The sequence below is a fragment of the Arvicola amphibius genome, chromosome 7 (genome assembly GCF_903992535.2).
Source record: "Arvicola amphibius chromosome 7, mArvAmp1.2, whole genome shotgun sequence".
Classification (NCBI taxonomy): domain Eukaryota; kingdom Metazoa; phylum Chordata; class Mammalia; order Rodentia; family Cricetidae; genus Arvicola; species Arvicola amphibius.
Window position 1 is genome coordinate 51,500,719 of NC_052053.1, and position 22,137 is coordinate 51,522,855.

Consider the following 22,137-nt stretch of genomic DNA (forward strand, 5'->3'; position numbering starts at 1 on the left):
CATCCCCCACAGGAATGTGAGAGCCCATCCCTGACCAAGCTACAACTCTCTGCCCCCTCCCCCGCCTCTGAGTGAGCTTCAGACCCCTCCCCCGCCTCTGAGTGAGCTTCAGACCCCGCCCCCACCTCTGTGTGAGCTTTGGAGAGCCCCGCACCAGTCCTCATCAGACTTTTCTGGTCGGCTGTGTAATCAGCAATGGGACATTTAATCAGTTTGCTTCTCTCTAAAATGATGTTGGCAGATGTAGCCACAATATCCATTTAGGAGAAGATGATGGGCTTTGCAACCAAAATATAACAATATGGTGCATGAATGACAAGAGCAGAGCAAGAGGAGACGCTCTTAGTGAACTCTGGAGCCTGTACGCTAGGAAGGAAAGAAGGAACAAATGCCCCCAGCCAAAACAAACAAGCAACCACAAAACAAAAACACAAACCTCAGTGTGATGGTTAGTTCTTACCTATTGGCTTGCTCTGACCTAGGATCACCTGAGAAGAGAGCTGCAATTGATAAACTCTCTGGATCAGGCTGACCTGTGAGCGTGTCTACTGTGGGCAGCACCATTCCCTAGTCAGGTGGCCCTGAACTACGGGAGACCAAAGGCTAGACAGTAGCAAGTAGGAAGTGAGGGTCCACGTGTTTACTCCTTCCACTCCTGACTCTGGGTGTAAAGCTCTCAGCTCCTACCTTGACGTCCCCACAACCAGAGACTGTAACCTGGAATTTAAGCCAAATGAGCCCTTGCCCTGAAGTTGATCTTTGTCATTGCATTTTATTATCACAGCAACAGAGACCAAACTAGGCCACATGGCAAGATGACATAGAACTGAAATTTAAGCATGGAATGGTGGCAAACTGGTACCAGAAAAGTCAAGCTGAAGGTTGCCATGGATGTAGCCCAGAGGCCGGGTGAGATGGGGTGGACTTGAAACTTCTGCATGGGGCCAGAGTCTCTTAAAGGTGACTTAAGTCATCCAGGTTAGTCGCAGCCCCAGCTCCCAGCAGGAGCAGATAGAAATGCTTCACTGTGCTTCCAAAATGCCCACGGACTGACCCTCCAAGAAAGAGGAGCACAGTCGGTTGTCAAACTACAAGGAAAGGAACCATGCTGGGTGACAAGAAAACAGGTGTCCTAATGCTTCAGCACTCAGGATTAGCAAATAGAATATAAAATCATGTATAAGGTGGACACACACACACGCACACACACACACACACACACACACACACACAGAGAGAGAGAGAGAGAGAGAGAGAGAGAGAGAGAGAGAGCATGTACATTGTCCTTGATGGTGTAAGGGTCTCCTTTGCTTGGTACACAAGCTTCACACCTGATGTCAGAGCTCCAGGACCCACGCAACAGCTGGACCCAGCGCCCCAGCAGCAGGAGCCATTGCTGTGCAGGGTTGGGGGGGACAGGAGCTCAGTCTGTGGAGCTTCGGTAAGTGCTGCGTGGGTGTGGCGGTCCCATTGCAATTCCAACTTCGGAAACAATGATGGGACCCTGTGCTGGTTAGGGTTTTTTGTTTTGTTTTTGTTTTTTGTCCCTTTGAAATAAGGTAGGGTCATTTGGGAAGAGGGCATTTCAATTGAGAAATGCCTCCATCAGATTGGCATGGTGGCAGGTCTGGGAGGTGTTTTTTGATGATTGATGTGGGAGGGCCCAGCCTGCTGTGGGCAGAGCCACCCTGGGTGTGCCGTCCAGGATTGTATAAGAACGCAGGCTGAGTAAACCATGGAGCATAAACCAGTAAGCAGAAATCCTCCAGGGTCTCTGCTTCAGTTCCTGCCTTCAACTTCCTACTCGGACTTTCCTTCATGATGGGCTTTAAGCTGTAATCTGATATAAATCCATTCCTCCCCAAACTGCTTTTGGTGTTTATCACAGCAACGGAAAACAAGCATTGCAAACAAAAATTTCCACCCCTGAGGAAGTTGTCTGGGGAGACTAGCATATTGGCAGTGTGCCTCACTGAATAGAGGATGAACTCAAGGTTGATTCTGATGGCAACCTTGCGCCTCCCCACGTGCACTGCAAGCCCATATATGTGTGCCCATGTACATGCAAACATGCATACACACCACACACATAAAAATGGAAAAAGAGAACAAGAGATGAACATGGCAGCACAAGCATTTTGTGCCAGCATACTCCAGGGGGCAGTATCTCTCCAGGGAGATGGGAGGTATCTCCAAAAACTCACTGACCAGTTAGCCTGACTTCCACACTGGCAAAGAGACCCTGTTTCAGACAAGGCAGGAAAAGTCAACACTAGTATCTGAAAGTGGTCCTCAGCCTCCACACAGGTTCAGTAGTATGTGCACATTTGCACCCCCAAGAGTGAACAAGCACCTGCTCATGCATGCGCGCGCGCGCACACACACACACACAATTTCATCAGATAGGTTCAATAGCAGGTTCTGTACAGCTAAAGATATAATCATGAACTATAAATAGATATATAAAAATTACCTAGAACACAAAGTAGCAGAGGGGTTGGTGCAGGGGGATGCCTGTTGGCAGAGTGCAATGGGAAGGGCTGTTATACAAGACCCACCAGGAAAAGAACAAAGTGAGGGCCGATGGGAAGCATGGTTGCCATGACTGAGACATTTTCACAACTTAGGAGATTGGAGTTCACACCTGGATACATCGTAATAGGCTTGCAGAATATCAAAAACAAGGAGAGTATCAGAGTGAATCAGAGAGCCGGGCTGGTGGTATGCACCTGTAATCTTTACAATTGGAAGGGGAAGGCGGGAGAATCAGGAGTTCCAGGTTACTCTTGGCTATACAGCAAGTTCAAGACCAGCCTGGGATATATGATACTATGAAGCCTGTCTTCTCCCTGACCTGAAAGAACTGACCAGAGAAAAAAATTTGAGTACCAAACAATGCCATTTGGAATGATACCATAGATATTCACAGCTCTAGCAGGAATCGTAAGGAAGTCCAGGCTCGAGAGATGCCTTGGTGGTTTCCAGAGGACCAGAGTTCAGTTCCCAGCACCCAATGGCAGCTCACCACCACCTGTAGCTCCAGCTCCATGGGACCTGATGGCCTTTATTGGCTTCTACAGGCACTGCACTCATATGCATAAACCCAAACACAAGGATATACACATGACACATAAAATAAAATAAAATAAAATAAACCCACAAAAGTTATCTTTAAGGAATTTCAACTATTAAACCAATCCGAAGTAGACAATGTAACCATCAAGTGAAAGGATCATTAACTTAGATCTTTATACTTGACACAAATCTTTCAAAGAGGAGAATGACATGGACCGAAACAGAAACTTTCCCAGAATTAGAATGCTTGCCTAGATAGGATTCATGAGGCCTGGGATCTGATCCCTCATACCCAACCGTGCAGAAAAAAAAAGTAAAATTTAAAAGGAAAAGATAAAGAATATTAGAAGCTCCTAACAATGATAAAAGTTTTAGTACTAGAAATGGACAACAATAGCCAGTAAAATAATTTCAAAACATGCAAAGTGATAATGGACAGGAGTCTGGAGTCGGAAGAGCCAAGATCAAGGTGGATCTCAATGTATTTCTGCCCTTTGTGCTATTCCAAGCAAAGACGCAATGAAAACAGTGAAGGGTTTTTTTTGTTTTGTTTTGTTGTTTTTGATTTTTCAAGACAGGGTCTGTCTCTGTAGCCTTGACTGTCCTGAAACTTGCTCTGTAGACAGGCTGGCCTCAAACTCAGAGATGCGCCTGCCTCTGCCTCCCAAGTGCTGGGGCTAAAAGAATGCGCTGCCACCACCTGGATAACATCAAAGTTCTAAAATTACACAATAAACTTTAATTTGCTAAGTCAAATTTGTTAGGAGTTCTAAAGGCTTACATGCAACAGTTGGGAAAATAAGTCTTTTCAGGCGCATGTGGGGGACTGGAAAAAGTAAGCACGCTAGAACACAGTAGACTGTGTTTTACATATCAAAATACAGGGAGTGGCTCAGGGGGTAAAACACTTGCTAACAAACCTGATGGTCTGAACTCAATCCCTAGAATTCATGGAAGGAAAAAAACTAACTCCCGAATGTTGTCCTCTTACCTCCACACTCACAATATAGCATGTACAGCCCCACAAACACAGTACGGCATGTACAGCCCCACAAACACAGTACGGCATGTACAGCCTCACAGACACAATATGGCATGTACAGCCACAGACACTCACAATATAACATGTACAGCCACAGACACTCACAATACGCATGTACAGCCTCACAGACACAGTACGGCATGTACAGCCACAGACACAATACGGCATGTACAGCCATACAGACACTCACAATATGGCATGTACATCCACAGACACTCACAATACTGCATGTACAGCCTCACAAACACAATATGGCATGTACAGCCTCACAGACACTCACAATACGGCATGTACAGCCACAGACACAATACGGCATGTACAGCCACACAGACACTCACAATATGGCATGTACAGCCACAGACACTCACAATACTGCATGTACAGCCTCACAAACACAATATGGCATGTACAGCCTCACAGACACTCACAATACGGCATGTACTGCCACAGACACAGAGACACATAAATGTGAAAAATACAATTAATATATTTAGAGCTAAGAAAACTATCATCATGGAAAATGTAAAAGTAGTTGGGAGTGAGTGAACACTCGTGTATTAGAATGTACGTGGTAGAGCAAAAGTGGTCATTTGAGAGAAACCAAGAGTCTGAAAGCAGGTAGGCACTCGGGCTGTGAACCAGAACATAACAGGCTAACCTCGGGGCTTAAGACATTACTAAGGGAAAGAAACAAAAGCCAGTAACAATAGAACCCATAGAAGGAGAAAGCCTCAGAAATTAATTAAAAAATAAAGGTGTTAGTTTAAGACTGACCTGGTCTATATAGTATGTTTCAGACTAACCAGAGCTACACAGTGAGGCCCTGCCTCAAAAAAAAAAAAAAAAAAAAACCCAAAAACAAAAACAATACAGCAACAAAAAAACCTATATTCAAACATTTGTCCTTTAAAAGTTGAATAAAATAGATAAGTATGCTGGGTGATGGTGGCGCACACCTTTAATTCCTGCACTCGGGAGGCAGAGGCAGGCGGATCTCTGTGAGTTCGAGGCCAGGGTGGTCTACAGAGTGAGTTTCAGGACAGGCTCCAAATCTACACAGAGAAACCCTCTCTCGAAAAAAACAAACAAACAAAAATAGATAAGTATGTGGCAGAATATATATAGAATATAAAGATACAAGGAATAAACAATACCATAATTTTAAATAGAAATATTACTGTAGAGATTAGATATAATAAGAAATTATATATAATTTATAATCATATATAATTATATATGCAAATATATAAATTATATATAATTGTATATACAAGAAATTATTATAATTTTGTATGGATTGTTTTATGAACAGGTAAGATGTGTAAATTCCTTGAACTACACAAAACTTATTAAAGAAAAAATAATCAAAGAAAAGAATTGATTGAAGAAGAGGCAGAAATCCTGCTACTGCCCTATAACTCTATGAAAACACCTCACACAGAACACACTGATGAGCTCTGATGATCTGAAATGTTTGTGACCCAGCACTACAAAGTAATAAAAATAGTCTTATTAATCATAATACATTTTAAAAGTTTTTATCTTGCCAGGAATAAAAGGAAAATTTAAACTTGCAAAATTTATCAAAATCATATTTAGCCAGTAATGAGTAAAAAATCATCCATTCTCCCTACCAGAACAAGACAGGGATCCATGCCGGCAGCCTCCCTGTCAGCACCTACTGCAAGCTTTGGCTAAAGGGTTTAAGAATGAAAGAGAAAAAAAGGAGAAAACCTTGTCATTGTAGAATTTGTAGATTGTAGAATTGCCTATACATAAAAATCTCAGTCTATCTAATCTAGCAGGCTGGCTGCTCGTAATTGTTTATGAAGGTGGAAGGGTATTAGATCACTATTTGAACTTTTAAAAAAGATTAATTTAGGCATATGCATGTGTGCTTGAGTGTATTATGTGCGCCATGTGGTGCAGGTGCCAGAAGAGGCCAGAAGAGGGCACCAGATCCCCCGCCACTAAAGCTACAAGAGCTTGTGAGTCACCTAGGAGCGACTCACGTAGGTCCTCTGCAGTGAATAATTTTAACCACTGAGTCATCTCCAGTCTCCAGTTTTCAAACTTAAATACTTACCTACAAAAGTATTCAACTCAGGGAAAGGTAAAACTGAGAATAGTGGTGGAAAGATCCAAACGTAAGTCCAGGAAAAGAGTGCAGAAAAATGATTCAGCTTTCCTGAAAAATAGCAGAAGACACAAATGCACAGGGCTATTAACCATGATGCAGCAACTCTCCACAGACTGCCTAAAATAACCAACCACACTTCCAACCAAAACTTTAAAAAGCATTCTACAGGGCTGGAGAGATGGCTCAGAGGTTAAGAGCACTGCCTGCTCTTCCAGAGGTCCTGAGTTCAATTCCCATCAACCACATGGTGGCTCACAGCCATCTTTAATGAGATCTGGTGCCCTCTTCTGGCATGCAACCATACATGGAAGTAATGTTGTATACATAATAAATAAATAAATATTAAAAAACATACATGCAGATAGAACATTGTATACATAATAAATAAATAAATTTTTTAAAAAGAAAGAAAAAAGAAAAGAGAACTCAGCTGTTGAACAGCACTTGCTGCTCTCGGAGGACCTGAGAACTGTCACCAGCACCCACATCAGGCAGCTCCACCTCCAGGGGATCCAACATGTTCTGGATTCCATGGGCACCTACACTCACAAGTGCACATGCATGTATAAAACTAAAAAATAAATACAAGGGCTGGAGAGATGGCTCAGCAGTTAAGAGCACTGACTGCTCTTCCAGAGGACCCAGGTTCAATTCCAAGCATCTACATGGCAGCTCACAACTGTCTGTAATTCCAAGATCTACACCCTCACACAGACATATGTGCAGGCAAAACACCAATGCGTATAAAATAAAATTATTTTAAAAAATAAAAATAAATCTTAAAAAAGGAAAAACCTTGTCAAGATGGCCAACATGAAACGCGTGTTGCTGTTGGAAAACATTGGTTTTGGCTCATCGACTTACCCTGTGCATTGTCCTGGCTGCCCAAGTAGCACCTTCCCAGGTAGAGAGCTGGGAGGTTCTGGCACGTGTTCTTTAGGACCTGTGCAGACCAGGGTACTCACTGCAGCATCACTCATTCCGGTGAAGAACCGAAAACAGCTCAGATGTGTCCAGCAGGAGAACAGATGAATGCACAAAACATTGCACAGCCATGACTAATAAGGAGATGGAGTGTTGTAGACAACAGGGTCACACGGAGGCCAAGCTGACCTTGGTCTCCTCCCGCTGGCCAGTTTCTAATTCTAAGATCTACAACTATAGGCATGTATTGCCGTGCTCTGGCAAAAATAGATTTTTATCTTCTGCATAGAGGGCCCTTGTACATGAGGGCCAGGGAGACGGCTCACTGGATAAAGGGGTTGTTACCGAGCCTAGTGCCTAGAGTTTGATCCCTGGGTCCCAGGGGGTGGAAGGAGAGGCAACTCCTGCAACTCCCGAAAGTTGTCCTCTGACTCCACATGTGTACTGTGGCACATATGCACATGGACACAAAATAAACATAGGAACATGAAATAATATATGTGTGTGTGTGTGTGTGTGTGTGTGTGTGCGCGCGCGCGCACACATATACACATAAATGTGAAGAAACTGAGTGCCAGGCATACTGAGACATGCCTGTAACTGCGGCATGCCGCAGGTTAAAGCAATGGGGCTAGCCTGGACCACAGTGTCAGAATCCATCTTAAACAAGCAAACAAACGAACAAAAGCAAAGAAGCTTTTGGAGTGGCATAGTATTACATCATTTATATAAAACTCAAAACCAACTATGACTGAGACATATATCATCTTAAGTTATCAGGAAGTTTTCAAACTAGGCAGTTACTTTAACCAACCAAGCACCAAACAGTAGTCAAAAACAAGTTAATGATAAACACAGCACAGGAAAGTGATTTTAAACACACACACACACACACACAAGCAATAACAACAAGCCAGGGCTTGAAACACAGCAGGCACACATTGGAGCGGCCCATATGGTAGCGGAGGAGCCGATTGCTCCTACCAGCCTGGATGAGAAATTTATGGGACGGCAAGAAATGACCAAGCTTGGGAACATGTTTACTTCATGAGTTTGGCCAACATTTATACAGGGTACTGGTCGATGGAGAAGATACTAACAGCTGATGGAGAGACCCACACAGAGATGATCCTAACAGTCCAACGCTCTAGGTCAGGGGAGATGCTGTTTCCCTGATCTCCCACCCCCAAAGAATGGATCCTGCATAGAAAACAAAGAGGCTTGCAATGACCTCTGAGAGGCCTAGAGAGATGGCTCAGCGGTTAAGAACACATGCTGCTTTTCCAGAAGACCTGGGTTCGGTTCCCAGCATCCACATGTAGACTCACAACTATCTCCAACCCCAGTTGCAGGGGATCCAATGCCCTCTCTGACCGCCGTCCATCATAGGCCCACTCCTCCGCAGAGCGCTGGCCTTCTCCAGCAGTCTCAAAAGTCCTTTTTCCTGCTCCCTTCTTCCCTGGTCTGTCTGATAGTCACTAATTTTGGAAGCTCTTAGTGGGGTGATGGCGAGACTTTCATTCGGGATGATAAACCCCGTGTCCAACCTTCTCCCAATGCCGAAACATCTTCTCGCGCATGCCCAGTATTTGCAAGCCACTCGAAGCTCTGTGCTTTCCTCTGCATGACAAAAGGTGCAGCTGGTGCCTTGGGGCAGCCTAGGCCGTTCCAAGATGGGGCGGGGCGGAGAGGTCCCTGGGCGGCAATCTTCTCTACGCGTTTTCCTACTCTGTGTCTGAGCCAGTGCCCAGGAAGCACTTCGGACAGGCCACAGCTCTCTGCCTTGGCTGGGTCCTTCCTCACCTGCCCTCCGGCCACCCCGCGTTACTCCTTGGCTTGTAGCCTGGGCTGCTGAAACTGTCCTGCCCCGCCTCCCCTGCCCAGAATGCAGAGTTGTAGAAAATGTGGGGTGCTCTCTTTCTTTCATCCTGGTGCCCCAGGAACGGCTGCTCACTAACCCTGCGACCCTGAGGAAGTTGCGTCACCCTGCGGCGTCTTCATCCACGCAATGGGGTCACAATGCTACTTTACATGGAGTTAAATGAGATAGTAACTGGAGCCTGACTCATGAGCAGAGGAGCCGGCATTACTGATCCTGCCTTGGTCATATTATGATTGTTCCTTAGCATTGGTTGGGCACATTATAAGCAAAACAGCCAAGCGTCTCCTGTTGACCTTGACTGCAGGAGCAGAGGTCCCTGCTCCATGCAGGTCTCATGACCTTGAGAGCTGAGATGACAGGAACCTCTCTTTCTCAGGGATGCTATATATTGTCCATTGTACATGTCCATCACCCACTTTTTTTTTTTTTTGCTGTCTTTGGATTTGTGAGACAGAGTTTCATTATGTAGTTCAGGATGGCTTTGAACTTACTATGTAGTCCAGGCTTGTCTCAAACTCACAATCCTCCTGCCTCAGCTTTCTGGGTGCTGGGATTACAGGAGTATACCATTCGGCTTTAAAAACCATAATGCCTACTAGCTGGGGGTTAGATCAGTTGGTAAAATGCTTGCGCATAAGTGTGAACATCTGATTCCCCAGAACTTATACAAAAAGCCGGGTGTGGTGGTGGTGGTGTGTGCTTGCAACCTCGGGCCTATAGAGGCGGAAACAGGAGGCTCCTTGAGAGTTTCCAGTCAGCCAGGCTAGCCTCATCAGGTGCGTCCCAGGCCAGAAAGAGACTGTCTCAAAAAACAAGGTAGCTGAGACATTCCTTAAGTTCCAGCACTCAGAAGGCACAGGCAGGTGAATCTCTGTGAGTTCAAGGCCAGCCTGGTCTACAGAGTGAGTTCCAGACCAGTCAGGGATACACAGAGAAACCCTGTCTCTCTCTCAAAAAAAAAAATGGATGGATACTTGAAGAGTGACACTTGAAGTTGTCCTTTAGCCCCCCCACACGCATGCACACATGAACATGTCCACCTGCACATGCAACCCAGGGCCTCTGCATGCTATGCTAGACAGGTGCTGTCAGCAAGCTACATTCTCAGCCCACATTTGTAATTTCACTTGCTCTCCAGGAATGCCTGACAATGTCTCGTTAAATATTCTTGCAAAGGAAACACCTCCAATTTCTCCTCTTAAACACCAGTTCAACTCTGTCCCCTACAGAATAGGGTGGCATAGCAAAATTGGGGCCTTCATATACTAGATGGAGTGTGTCTCCTAAGAATGCTGGCGTCCGTATCCCTGTGGCAGTGTTAGGAGGTGCTGGAACCTTCAGGAGTGTGGTCCTGGGAGAAGTGCTGATGTCTCGCAGAGCACTGCCCTCCCAACATTCTCAGGGCCCTGACTGGGAGGGGTCACTGTAAGTCCCGTTGACCCTCCAGTTTCTGTGACATGGAATTCTTACAGTTGCTTCTCCATGGTGTGGGGCAGGGAATTGCCAGTACCGTGCCTGACATGGACCCCCTAGTGCCTGGCACTCATTCCCCCCCCCCCACCATGGTCCTCTTCAGGCTTCTCAGCAGTCCGGTCTGCATGCACTGGGAGCCCACGGATGATGGTTTGCCCAACTCTAGAGTGCCACCTCGTGGCTTGATGAATTACTACAGGTTCAATGAAGAAATTCTGCCTGGTTGGTCTTGGAATTTAGTAGCTCCTAAAATAGAGGGCCAAGAGTGTAGGGAGTTGTCCACAGAAAACCGCATGAATGCTCTGTCACACAGGGAGATGTTCCTGCCAGATTCGGTGCTAAGGACGTTTACTTTGTCACTTGATGATGAGTTTTCCAAATGAAAATGTGGAGGTTCCTGGGACCCTGGCAGGGAGATGCAGGGCTCCAGGGCTCGGACAATGTGCATGCATATTCTTCATCATCATCACCTTCATCCTCCTCCTCCTCCTCCTCCTCCTCCTCCTCCTTCTTCTTCTTCCTTCATCTTCATGTCCATTCGAGAATACAAATGTTTCTTTATATTATACAGCAATTCACAGTGTGCTGACTTGAACCCTGCTGGTCTAGAGCCTGGGGCATGTCAGTCGTCCCTCTTTTCTCTCCTTACCCTGGCATGCCCTGTGTGGACACAGGTGTCCTCAGGATCTCCCTTCTCCATGTTTGACCTTCAGACTCACAGTACAAGTGGGGTGTGCCTTACCTCCATGCCTTTTGTGGCTCCTGCAACAGCCGCAATCCTTCTGTCCCCTCTTCCCAAATGTCATTCTACTCTGAGCCCTTTGGGATGCTCAAGCCAAGCACTTCCTCCTCCAGGAGATGTCCCCGGAGTCCCAGCACTGTGGTGACCCCTCCCACATTGCGCCACTATGTCTTTCCAGTAACTAGCTGCTCATGCTTGTCCCAGGAGACCTGGGCTGTGGAAGAAAGAGAAAATGGGGATGGGCACCCCAGGCCCTATTCTCCACCTCCAGCCAAGTGTGGAGGTTGAATTAGAACTCAAAGCAGTGTCTTGGGGGCAAGTCTGCCTGGCATAGTCTGGGGACACTGAGAATCCATCAGCCTCCAGGACTGGGGACTTTGAGGAAGGGAATCCTTCCTCCTTCCTCTCTCACCCACTAGTCCATGCCTTTACCTGGAATGGGTGGGGGGGGGGGTGACAGGCAGGTGGCAAGGGATCAGTGGATTAGCCCAGCCCCCAGCCCCACATTTTTTAGTGACAGGATTTTAGACATTGCTGTAGGCTAGAGAGTTGGCAGCCCACTGCTCTTGAGTGGAACATGGAATTCCTCCTCCCCTCCTGCCCCCCAGTTTCAGCTTAGAGCTTGGCCACCAAGGCTCTGTGTAGTCCTGTCTCCCAGCTGCGCAGTTTGGGCCATGTGACTTAGATTTTCTGAGTCTCTGTGAGTAGGAGAATTACCTCGTTTCCAGGTGTCTGGCCTGGCCTTAGAGGATCAGATCCTAAGGCCTGGAACAGAGGGCCTGGTAGGAGCAGCTGGGGTGGGGGAGGGGTGGTAGGGCTGAAACGTTTGTGGACAAAGCTACATTACAATCTTGGTTTTGTCCCCGTGTTAACTTTGTCATAATAAGCTGTCACCTTCTCCATTAGGCCTCAATTTCCCCTTTGAAGTCTGGGATCCTGCCTTTCAGGGTTGTTGGGAGTACAAATGAGGAAATGGAATCTCTGAAGTTGCTTAGCTACCAGAATTACCCAAATATCCCCCTCAACAAAGGCTGTGGAGGAGTAGGCCTCTAGGGGGCGCTGGTGCTCACTGGCAGAGTAAGATCTCTATGGTAAATCTCAGGTGGCCCTGACAGCCACCGGAGCCACTTTATTTGCTGAGCTCTGTTCCCTGGCTAAACTGCCCATCTATACCTCAGTGAAGAGAACCCACACTTGGCCTCGAGCTCCCTGGGGGCCCAGCTGTGGTCCACGTCGTCCCATCTGGGGGCATTCCTGGCATGCTTTCTGCTTACACATCTCAGCCCAAAGACACCCCCATTCCACCTTCTCCTCTTGTACCTCAGTAGCAATGACCAGAAACTTAGCTGCCACCTGCACTTTGAGGGCCTGGACTTTCTTGCTCTCCACAGGTACCACTCTGGTCTAAGTTGCTGTCATTTCTCTCCTCGGTGGCACAGCCGACCTTCTGTCCCTATTCACTTCTCCTAGGTCAATCTTTTCTGCTCAGCAGCGCTCCCCTCCCGCCCCCCCCAGCCTTGGCTCCCTTTCTGGTTAGGACTCTCAGGTTCCGCCTTTTCTAAGGTGTGTAAACCTGGACCACGTCCAGACACCTCTCTTACCCAGCTCCCTGTCCAACTAGGTAACTAGATCTTGGCTGAATGGCTTCTTCTGGGAGGCCTTCCCTGATCCTCACTGCCATGAGACCAGGTGGCCCTGGACCAGGGCTCCAGTGTTCCTCACCGGCACTGTGTTAGGCTTTCTACCTCCCTGGAGGTGACCGTCATTTCCCTGCATCTCAGCCTGGCTGAATGAAGGGATGGGGTGGGTGAATGCTGGGTAACTGGACAGGGAGAATGGTGATGGCTGGCTGTGTTAGGCTCAAGGCCGGAGATGGCAAGGGGCTGAGGTGGCACAAGGAGGGAGGGGAAAGGGAATTAGGAGGTGGAGTTGGGTAAGACCAGGGTCCCCCCCAAACCCTGTGTCCATGACTCGCTGCTCCTGGAAGCCACTGGGAAGTCCAATAGTGTCATAGGCAGGTCCCTCCTAGACCCAGTTCCCATCCCCCAAGGAGAGGCCACACAGGCGTGTACAGGTTGTTTATTTACAAATATACCAACATCTCATCTTTTTCTTGTTGTTTCCATTTTCTGCTTTTGTGGGAAGAGGCAGGTGAGTGGAAGGCGGGGGGTGGTGATGTGGTAACGCTAATAAATAATTTAACAATGACAAGTTATTAAATAAAATGTGTATGGGGATGGCAGGCAGGCAGTCTGTACAAGGTAAACAGAATAGGATGGGAGGCCTGGCCCCAGCCCAGCTGCAATGTACTCCCTCCAGCGGGACCCCCAGAGCAGGGCGGTAGTCCAGAGACCATTGGCAATTGCCCCATCAAGGGTCTGAAGGGTCCTTCCTGCTTCCCTGCTCCAGGCCACGTGTGAGCCTCCTTGTGTCAGGTGTGAGTGTGTGCATGTATGTGTGTGAGTGTGTCGGCCCTTCCCCACAGCAGTCAGCCCTGGGCTGCAGCGTCCCCCTGGCCCTAGGGGTGCCCAGAGCTCTGAGTCCATCTTCCCCCATGTTCCCTGACTGATCAGGGGGGATATCCAGGTGGACTGGGGAGGTGGCCTCACTTCAAAGGGATGTCTCTAAAGGAGGAGAGGCTGTTTTTCGGCTGGAGCTACTCGTGGCGTTCCTCCCAGTCCGCACCCCCTCCAGGAAGCTTCCACAACAACAGGCTGCGTGGGACCCTCACACCTAGTGTGGAGCCTGTGTGTGGCCTCTTGCGAATCTCTGAGGGCAGCAGAGTACTGGGAAGCCTCGTGGAATGAATCCATAAATAGGGCCGTGGCTGGGACAAAGCCTGGGTACTTGTCATTCCTGTGTGACACCTGGGAAGGCTCCTTCCTCTGCCTGAGCCTCAACATGCCACATCCCTAGGCAGGAGGCGGGAGTTGGTTTTCTTTGAGCTAACCCTACCCATCTCTCACTTTCTGCCTCCCACAGCCCTCTGTTCCTTCAGGCTGCAGGCTAACTCTCCCAGCCCCTCACCACTTCTGCCGCCCTCAACTACCCAGCCTGAGAGGGGTTGCTAACAAGACCTGGGCAGGACTGGGGCAAAGGTTGCCTCTGCCCACAGAACAGTTCAGGGCTGGCATGGGCTCCTGCGTCTCAGCAGGGCACAGCCATGATGAAGGAATCCTGAGAACGGCTGCCAGGATTGGGGCATTACTCCCATGTGATGGCTGAGGTACCTCCTCTGGTGACTTAAGGAGTGTCTTGATAACATCTCCTGCCTGGGGACACCAGCATGGGGACACCAGTGGGCGGGGCTGGACTTGGGGTCTGGAGGCCCAGAGCAGGAAGGGAGGATGCTTAGGGAGCAGCAGGTGTGAGGCACGCTGGTCCCTGGTGGGGCTAGTCAAGAGATAAGAAGATGGGGGTAAGCCTACTCTCCTTCTCCAGGCTGCAGTTCTGGCATTACCTGAGGTGAGGCCTTGAGCACATCCCTGCCCCTCTCCTGTCTCAGGTCTCCAGCTGCCGCAGAAGGGATGACCTACACAGCCTATTGCTGTTGTGTCTTCCAACTTAAAACATGGTTAAGAGCAGGCCGGACCTCCCAGGAGCTGGTATCCACCCTGGGTCCACCTCAAGTATGCCCTGTGCAATTCAGCCAGAAGCCTGTGCCAGAGAGGGGAAGGGTGAATCCCAGGAGAGGGACACAGGAGGGCTATGGTGGCAGCTGCTCTTCCCTGTTGACTCCATCTTGTGGCATCTGAGTGGGTTAAGGGTGTCTGAGAACAAATCCACACAACGTAACCAGCCAGACACAGGTGCCCAAAGTGGAGAGAGAGGGGGGGAGGGGGAGGGGGAGGGGGAGGGGGAGGGGGAGGAGAAGGGGGAGAGGGAGATTCATCGTTATGTGCCCACGGCTAGAGCTCGGCAGACATCCGGATGTGTGTGTGTTGGGAGGTTAGAATTCAGCATTAGATGAGAGACAAAATCCTGGGTATCTGGCCCAGGCCTGTCAGGGGCCAATGGAGGTTGCCAAGGAGAGATCCACTATTGCTTCTGCTTTGGGCAGCAAGAGTCCAGGAGATGTGGGGCTGGGGTGACGCAGAGGCTAAAATGCTGGTGGGCTACATACCATGCAGGGGCACTGTGGGGAGCCCCTCAGGGCTGACCTCTCACCCAGCTCAGAGTAACACCCTAAGCTTGCTGAGCCAATGGAAGGAAAGGCAACTAGGTACAGTCCATGGTCTTCCATGGGCTCTAAGCAATCAATGTCACAGCATATTGAGGGATTGTGGCTTGTCAGTGTACCTCTGTGAGGCCCAAAGACTCTTCACAGAACGACAAGGGTGGACTTCCAAAGTTGAGACCTAAACCACCTGCTGGATCTCAGGCCACATTAGCAGAGGTGCAGGAGCAGGGGAGGAGACGGGCCCGTTCGGTGTGAGCTGGCTAACGTCAGGAGGGAAGCTTGGTCACACAGTCCACATCTGCACAGGAGGCAGGAGCCCTGCCAGCATCCAGCCTCAGCTAAGAAGAGGAGACTAAGGGTCAGGAGGGGCCACGGAAGGGCAGCTGGTCCTGTCAAAGAACAAGGCCAAGGGAATTCAGTATCAGAGGGCGTCAATGCGGGTTAGACTCTTGAGGTCTTTTGCATCTGAATCGTCTGCCTGGTTCTGTGGGGTCCATCTCTGGCCCGGGACTCTGTGATGCCCTTCTGTCCCGGAAGTCCTGACCCATACAGAGCCTGGGATGCACCAGGCCCACCTGCTCACACTCAAAGCCTCCTCCTTCTTTATCTCCAGTTGCTCTCAGAGGCAGGCCCTGTCCACTGACCTCACCGCCCCCAGATTGCAGAGTGGGAGTCACCTCTTCTACGTGTGTGTGTGCACCCAGGTGTAGATGCATATTTTCACAGATGTGCCTACAGATGTGTGTGCCTTTACATGTGCATCTCTGTCCCTTTGGGTCTCTCTGGGCTCTGTCCACATCAGTCTGCTTGCTTGTGACTCCTAGTTCAACCAGGGGCCAAAGAACCTGTCGCCCCTGCTTGGTTCCTCCTCTTCTCTGCCCCAGCCTAGGGCCGGGGACAGTGACCCTGGGCCTCCTAGGACCCAGAAACCATCCCCTGCGCTGACCAGAAGCACAAATGGTCACCTGCGCAGGACACCCGTATAACTGTTTCTCGGGTACCAGGCACTGTCCCAGGGCTGGCCTTGCAGGGACAATAGAGGTTAGCTGGAAACAGAATGTTAAAAAAAAAGAGAACAAATATAATATAAGGTGGGGCGGGGAAAGGAGGTGATGGGATCAAAGGGCTGGGAGGCGAGTGGCTGTCCAAGAGCTCTGGGTCCCCAGGGGTCACAAGATCTCCGTGGGCAGGACACAGTCCCTGCCCAGGCTGCACCCATCTGCCTGTCTGGCTGTGCCCAGTGGGCACTTAAGCCAGGTCCGGCTGGCCGAGGGGAGGGCACCGTATGGCTGTCTGTAGAGTCTGAGCGGGTGGCGGGCTGGGGGGCCGGCTGGCTGCGGAGGCCTGTGGTCCCACCCTAGGCCCAGGCCCAAGCGTCCATGCGGCCCAGCTGGCTCTCAGGAGGCAAAGTAGGAGCTCTGCATGGAATAGAGCCGGTCGATGGGGTTCCCCACACGGGCCTGCAGGGAGCCTACGTCAGAGGAACCGAGGAAGCAGTCGCTGAGGCTGGTGAGGGAGGTATCGCTATCGATATCGTGGAAGATGGAGTCGTTCCCTGTGGGGTGCAAAAGGGATGTCAGGAACTGGGTGTGGGTCACAGTTCTGGGGGTTCCTGGCAGCCCCGCAGGCTCCATGGCCAGGGGTTATGGGTAGGTCAGCGGGCTGGGGCTAGGCCCTTCCCATCGGGGGCAGGCTTGCTAGCAGTGTTGGTTGGACTGCCCTGGGCCCTGAGCCCTTGGCTGTGGGCGGCAAGAACTGTCAATCATAGACTCTCTCTGCCCGGCTAGGCAAGGACAGAGAGCAGTGCTGGGCAGATGCGGGTGGGGCAGCTTACCATAGGGGTTCATGTGGTCACCTGGCATTTGGGGCGGCGTGAGGCCCTGCTGGAAGGGGTCGCTGCTTCCGTAGGGGCTCTGTTCCATGGCCACGATCTGCTGCTGCGGGGGCGCCAGTGGCGTGTAGGAGGCCATCATGCCCTCCATGCGACTCGACAGGACCTCTGAGGACAATGAATGCCATCACCAGCTGGTCCTGCCTGCCCTGTCCTCGTAGTCCCTCAGAGTCTCCCCGGGGCCCCATGACTCCTATTCTAGATGCACCTTCTATCTTCCCTCTCTGGGTCCCTCCCCTCAAAGACTTCCCATGGCTCTGTCTTCTTCCTGCTCCAGCTACAAGAGCACAGACTGGAGAGTTGGCAGGCTATGTTGGCAGTAGCCATGTCCCATGGTTCACAGTGCAGGGGCACTAAGATGGAACCCAAGCCCAGAAAGGCTTCTTGGAGGAAAAGTCCTCACCCCAGCAGAACCTAAAGAATCACCAGGAAGGGATATGGCAGGCTGGGGAGGGGACGGTCTCCCCAATGGGACTGGAAAGGGGGCAAGCAAGTGGACAGTTGGACAGGGTGCTTTAGGATGGGATGCAGCAGGCTTCCCTCTGGGGCTGTCTGAAGCAAGGAAGGTGCTGTGGAGAAATGTTGGGGGGCTGGGTCTGTTCAGGGGAACAGGAAGTCAGGGAGGTCCTGAGGACCCTGTAAACAATACTCAAAGGGGGAAAAATGGTGGGCAGCAACCACTCTTCAGATAGTGACAGAACAGAGGGAAAGGTGGGGATCAGAGGGGCCACGGGCAGGGAGATAGAACCAAATGGACTCTGGAGAGCGAGCAGGAAGGATTCTGGGTGGCATCTAGGAGGGAGTCAGGGACACTGGAGAACAAGGGACACTGTTCTTCAAGAACAAGCACAGGAATCCTGGTGGCTGGAGGCGGAAGACTGGCCTTAGTAAGAGCCTCTAGGGGAAACAAGGGATGTGAAGTTTTGGAACCTTGTCCCCAAGCCCCAGGCTTGGGTCTGGCCTTGAGTGGAAGAGCTGTCTGTGGGTGCCTAGCATCTTCCTAGGGCCACCTGCTCCCCTGTCTGCTCCACCACAGTGGTGGTCTCTGGAGCTCTCTGCACCTCCCTCCCTCCCTCCCAACGTCAAAGTCTCCATGTCTCCGTGTAGCCATGGAGACCATCCCTGGCCCAAGCCATTGGTACGAAACAGACTTCTGAGTGAAGTCCAGCTTCAGAGGACCCCCTTTCTGCTCCATGGACTGGCTCTTTACTGCTAGTGGCACCTCACCACGGGCTTTCCCATATCCCTCCCCCACATTTTCTGGAGGCATTCTTACAGAATGAGTGAGCGGCACGCATATGTTATTGCTAACAGTGCAGTTTTGCCCCTTGCTAGTGGCATGATCCCAGAAGGTCCCTGGATAGCCCCAGAGTTTCCTCATGAGGTATCCTGTCAATCCTGGCCTGGAGGGAGTCCATGAGTGTGGAGGAATGAGAGCTATCTACCAGGGCGGGTAGGATATGGGAAAAGAGCCTCGCCATGCTGAGCACAAGAGGACAGCAGTGGCTTGCACAGTAGACGCCCTGACAATCCTTCCATTGCAACCTCTGCTCCCCATGTCCCTGGGGCTCACCTTGGCCCAGCCGCTGGGAGTTCTGCTGTTCCTGCTGTTGCTGGTGCCGCCGGGCCAGCTTCTTCATCTGTAGGGAGACAAGCCAGGTGCCCCCCTCAGTCTCAGCCTGCATACCAGACTCCCTTTATGTCCATCATCCTATCAGGACTCTTCCCTGCCTTCTGCCCATCCCCATTCCCAGATGTGCCCTAGAGCACTGGAGTAGCAGGGACCTCTCACCTTTGCTCTTTGGTTCTGAAACCAGACCTGGACCACACGCACGCTGAGGCCTGTCTCTGCTGCCAGCGTCTCTCGGACCTGACCCAGAGAGAGGGAGACAGGTCAGGTCGGTGTAGATGGCAGCTGGGAGGTGGAGGGATGGAGGGACACTCCTGTCCCCAGCGATAGCAGTGAGTGGGCCGGGGAGGAGGAGCTGGACCCACAAAAAGCAAAAGAGAAGTGTGGGCTTCAGGAACTACTCACCTTCCGACAGGGCTTGGAGGAGACCTCAAAAGAAGCCTTGAAGGCTCTCCGTTGCTGCGTGGTGAGGATGGTCCGGGGCCGTTTGGGCCTTCTGGGGTCCTTCCCGTCGTCTCCACTGCCCTTACTCTGGCTGCCCTGCCCCTTTGCCGGCTTCATGTCTCCATCTTCATCCTCACTCTTCACTGTGGAATACACAATCCAACCTGTCAGTCCGCGCTTTGGACCTTTAGGTGAGAATTCCTTCACCACTTAATGACCCCAGGTTAAAGTTGTTCTTCTTTGCTGGGCCTTCATCTCCTGCTCCCTGCACGTCCCATAACCCTAATACACACTCCTCACTCCCTCATTCTGGGCTCAGTCTGCCCTAACTGCTGACCACAGGTTTACTTATGGTACCCATGGGCTCAGGGAGACAGTGAATCAGGCTCCTGTGGGGATCAGGACCCAGGTGCCTCAGGAAGACACACTAGAGTGTGTGCAGGATGCTGGTGTTCACACACAAGGGCACACACACAAGGGCACACACACAGGGCTCACACACAAGGGCAGATCTGCTCTTACGTGTCTCTGAAGGCCAGCAGCCTCCTGTACAGGCATGTTGCAACTATGGCCCAGGCTGGCCCTGGCTTCCCCAACTCATCATGTTTGAAACCCACCTTCCGTTGGTCTCTGAGGGTCATGTGTCATGCAAGCTGGGGACCAGGGGGAACAGAGAAGGATATCGGGAGCCTTCTTTCTTGAGACTTTCAGGGACTAACAACTGACAAAGACACAGGGACCAGGCATCCTCACAGGAGGACGTAGAACCACACTATGCAAGCATGTGCATACGTGTACAGTGTGCTTACTGGTGGTTACACACACCTGCATCTTGACACAGAGACCCACATATGTGCTGCCTAGAGACATTTATAGTCATGGGCCCACAGAGGCCTGTGCCCACAGGCAGGAACACATACATGCCAAGACACATGTGGCATGAAAAAACATGTATGCACATCCAGCAACACACATACCGCTTCCATGACCCCAGAGTTTGGGGTCTTAGAGAATCAGGTACATGGCCGAACTTCCTAATAACCATCAGCTTCCAACACCCCTCCCTGGAACCTATTCCCTCTCTAGTTCCACCTTCTTTGGAGGTGAGCCCCACGGATCACTGCAACCCTTTCTAGCATATCTGTAAGATGGCCCAGTGCCCTTCCCTTCCATGGGAGTGCAGGTGGCCACGGGATGCAGTCACAGTGTCTTGTCCAGGGATGGCCAGCAGCAGATACATGAGGATATGCCACACTCAGGCCCAGACACTGGGACCCTGGCAATGGCAGACACTGTCCACATGGGCAGAAACCATCCCTGTGGGTTTAGGGTGCCTCAAAGGACAGGCCAGTTATCAGGAGTGACAGGGTGCCAGCTGGACTTCAGCCCTTGCCAGAGAGCAGATGTCTGCATGCACAGTGTATGTGAGTGTTTATATAAACATGCATGTGCAGCCTGAGTGTGCTGGTTAGCTTCAGACATATGAAACATGTACATGTATGAGTGTGTGTGCCTATGATGAAGCTTTGCATACTTGGGTGTGTGAGCACATGTCCCCACATATGAGCACATGGGGTGGTGTCTCTATGGCACTGGGTACATGCATCGTCAGATAGGCATACGGGTGTGTGTGCCCTGGGGCTGGCACCCAGATAAGTACTAGGGTGGCATGCAGGAATGGATGTGACACCTCAGTGCTGGCTGGACATGTGTGGGGGTGCAGGTCTGTGCAGCTCAGAAGCCCCTCTCCAGCATCCCACTGAGCCATGTCCTGCAGCCGTCCCAGCCCAGGCTCACCAGAGTCTGACTCGTCAGGGCTCACGGAGCTGAGAAGATCCTTCTCCTTCTCATAGTCACCCTTGCACAGCAGCTGGCCCTCCTTGAGCACGAATTCATCACCCTTGCGCAGCTGCCTCTCGCACACACAGCAGCAGAAGCAGCCCAGGTGGTACACGCACTCGAGCGCCCGCATCACGAATTCAGTAGGTGCGATCTTCTCCATGCAGCCGCTGCATTTCGCCGCGAAGAGCCTGCAGGGCATGGAGGAGGCACAGGCTGTGCTGAGAGAGTCTGCTTAGCCCAGGGCATCTCCCTCTGTCACTCAGGCAGATGGGTGGGGAGGAAGGGGGCGGGGACACACCCTCCTCTTCTGAACCACGGGGACCGGTCAGCTCGGCTTCTGGGTCTTCCCGCTCAGTCATGAAGGCCACTAGAGGGCGGTGTTTAGGGCCCGCCTCACTCCCTGACCACTAGCCTCCTTCACCCCCATAGTCAAACAATCCCATTTTGCCCTGCCCTCCAGTCTGGACCCTTCTCCGCACCCTGAGCTTCCAGATCCTGAAAGCTTTCACCTTCCCTTGTCTGTGCCCAAAACAGGACACAGGAGGCTCTTTGGAACGCAAATGACCTTGTTCTTTCCTGACCCAGTCTTCCATAGCTCCCTCGTGCCCTTAAAAGAATACCCCACCTCATCACCCTTGGATTCCTGGCTGTAATCCCTCAGGACAGCCATGGGGTCTTCAGAGTACACTCGCAGCAGCCACTGGGCATGTTCTGTCCCTGCCCCTTGACTTGGTGCCACCTTCTCGTCCCTTCATTTCAGCATGGGCACAGTTTGCGGAAGCAGGGCTAGCAACTGTACTCAGCATGTCACACATGCACGTCACCAGATTGCGATGGCCCTTGAAACCAGACAGACCCGGCCCCATTTTGGG

At 50.9% G+C, this 22,137-nt stretch overlaps 1 protein-coding gene across 3 annotated transcripts in view; it reads right to left on the minus strand.

The window, feature by feature from the left end:
* Positions 1-16,855: 16,855 nt before the first annotated feature.
* The window catches only part of Lmx1b (LIM homeobox transcription factor 1 beta), a 75,257-nt gene continuing 69,975 nt past the window's right edge, over positions 16,856-22,137 (minus strand). Inside the window, exons 3-9 of one of the 3 annotated variants that reach the window (XM_038337818.1) lie at positions 21,221-21,453; positions 19,385-19,566; positions 19,142-19,219; positions 18,919-18,989; positions 18,280-18,310; positions 17,314-17,455; positions 16,856-17,013 (exon numbers count right to left, since the gene is read on the minus strand). In XM_038337818.1, coding sequence (XP_038193746.1) covers positions 16,856-17,013; positions 17,314-17,455; positions 18,280-18,310; positions 18,919-18,989; positions 19,142-19,219; positions 19,385-19,566; positions 21,221-21,453 — 895 coding nt within the window. Of the gene's footprint in view, positions 17,014-17,292; positions 17,458-18,279; positions 18,311-18,918; positions 18,990-19,141; positions 19,220-19,384; positions 19,567-21,220; positions 21,454-22,137 lie in introns of all 3 variants that reach the window. The other 2 variants (XM_038337820.1, XM_038337819.1) reach the window with 2 other exon arrangements.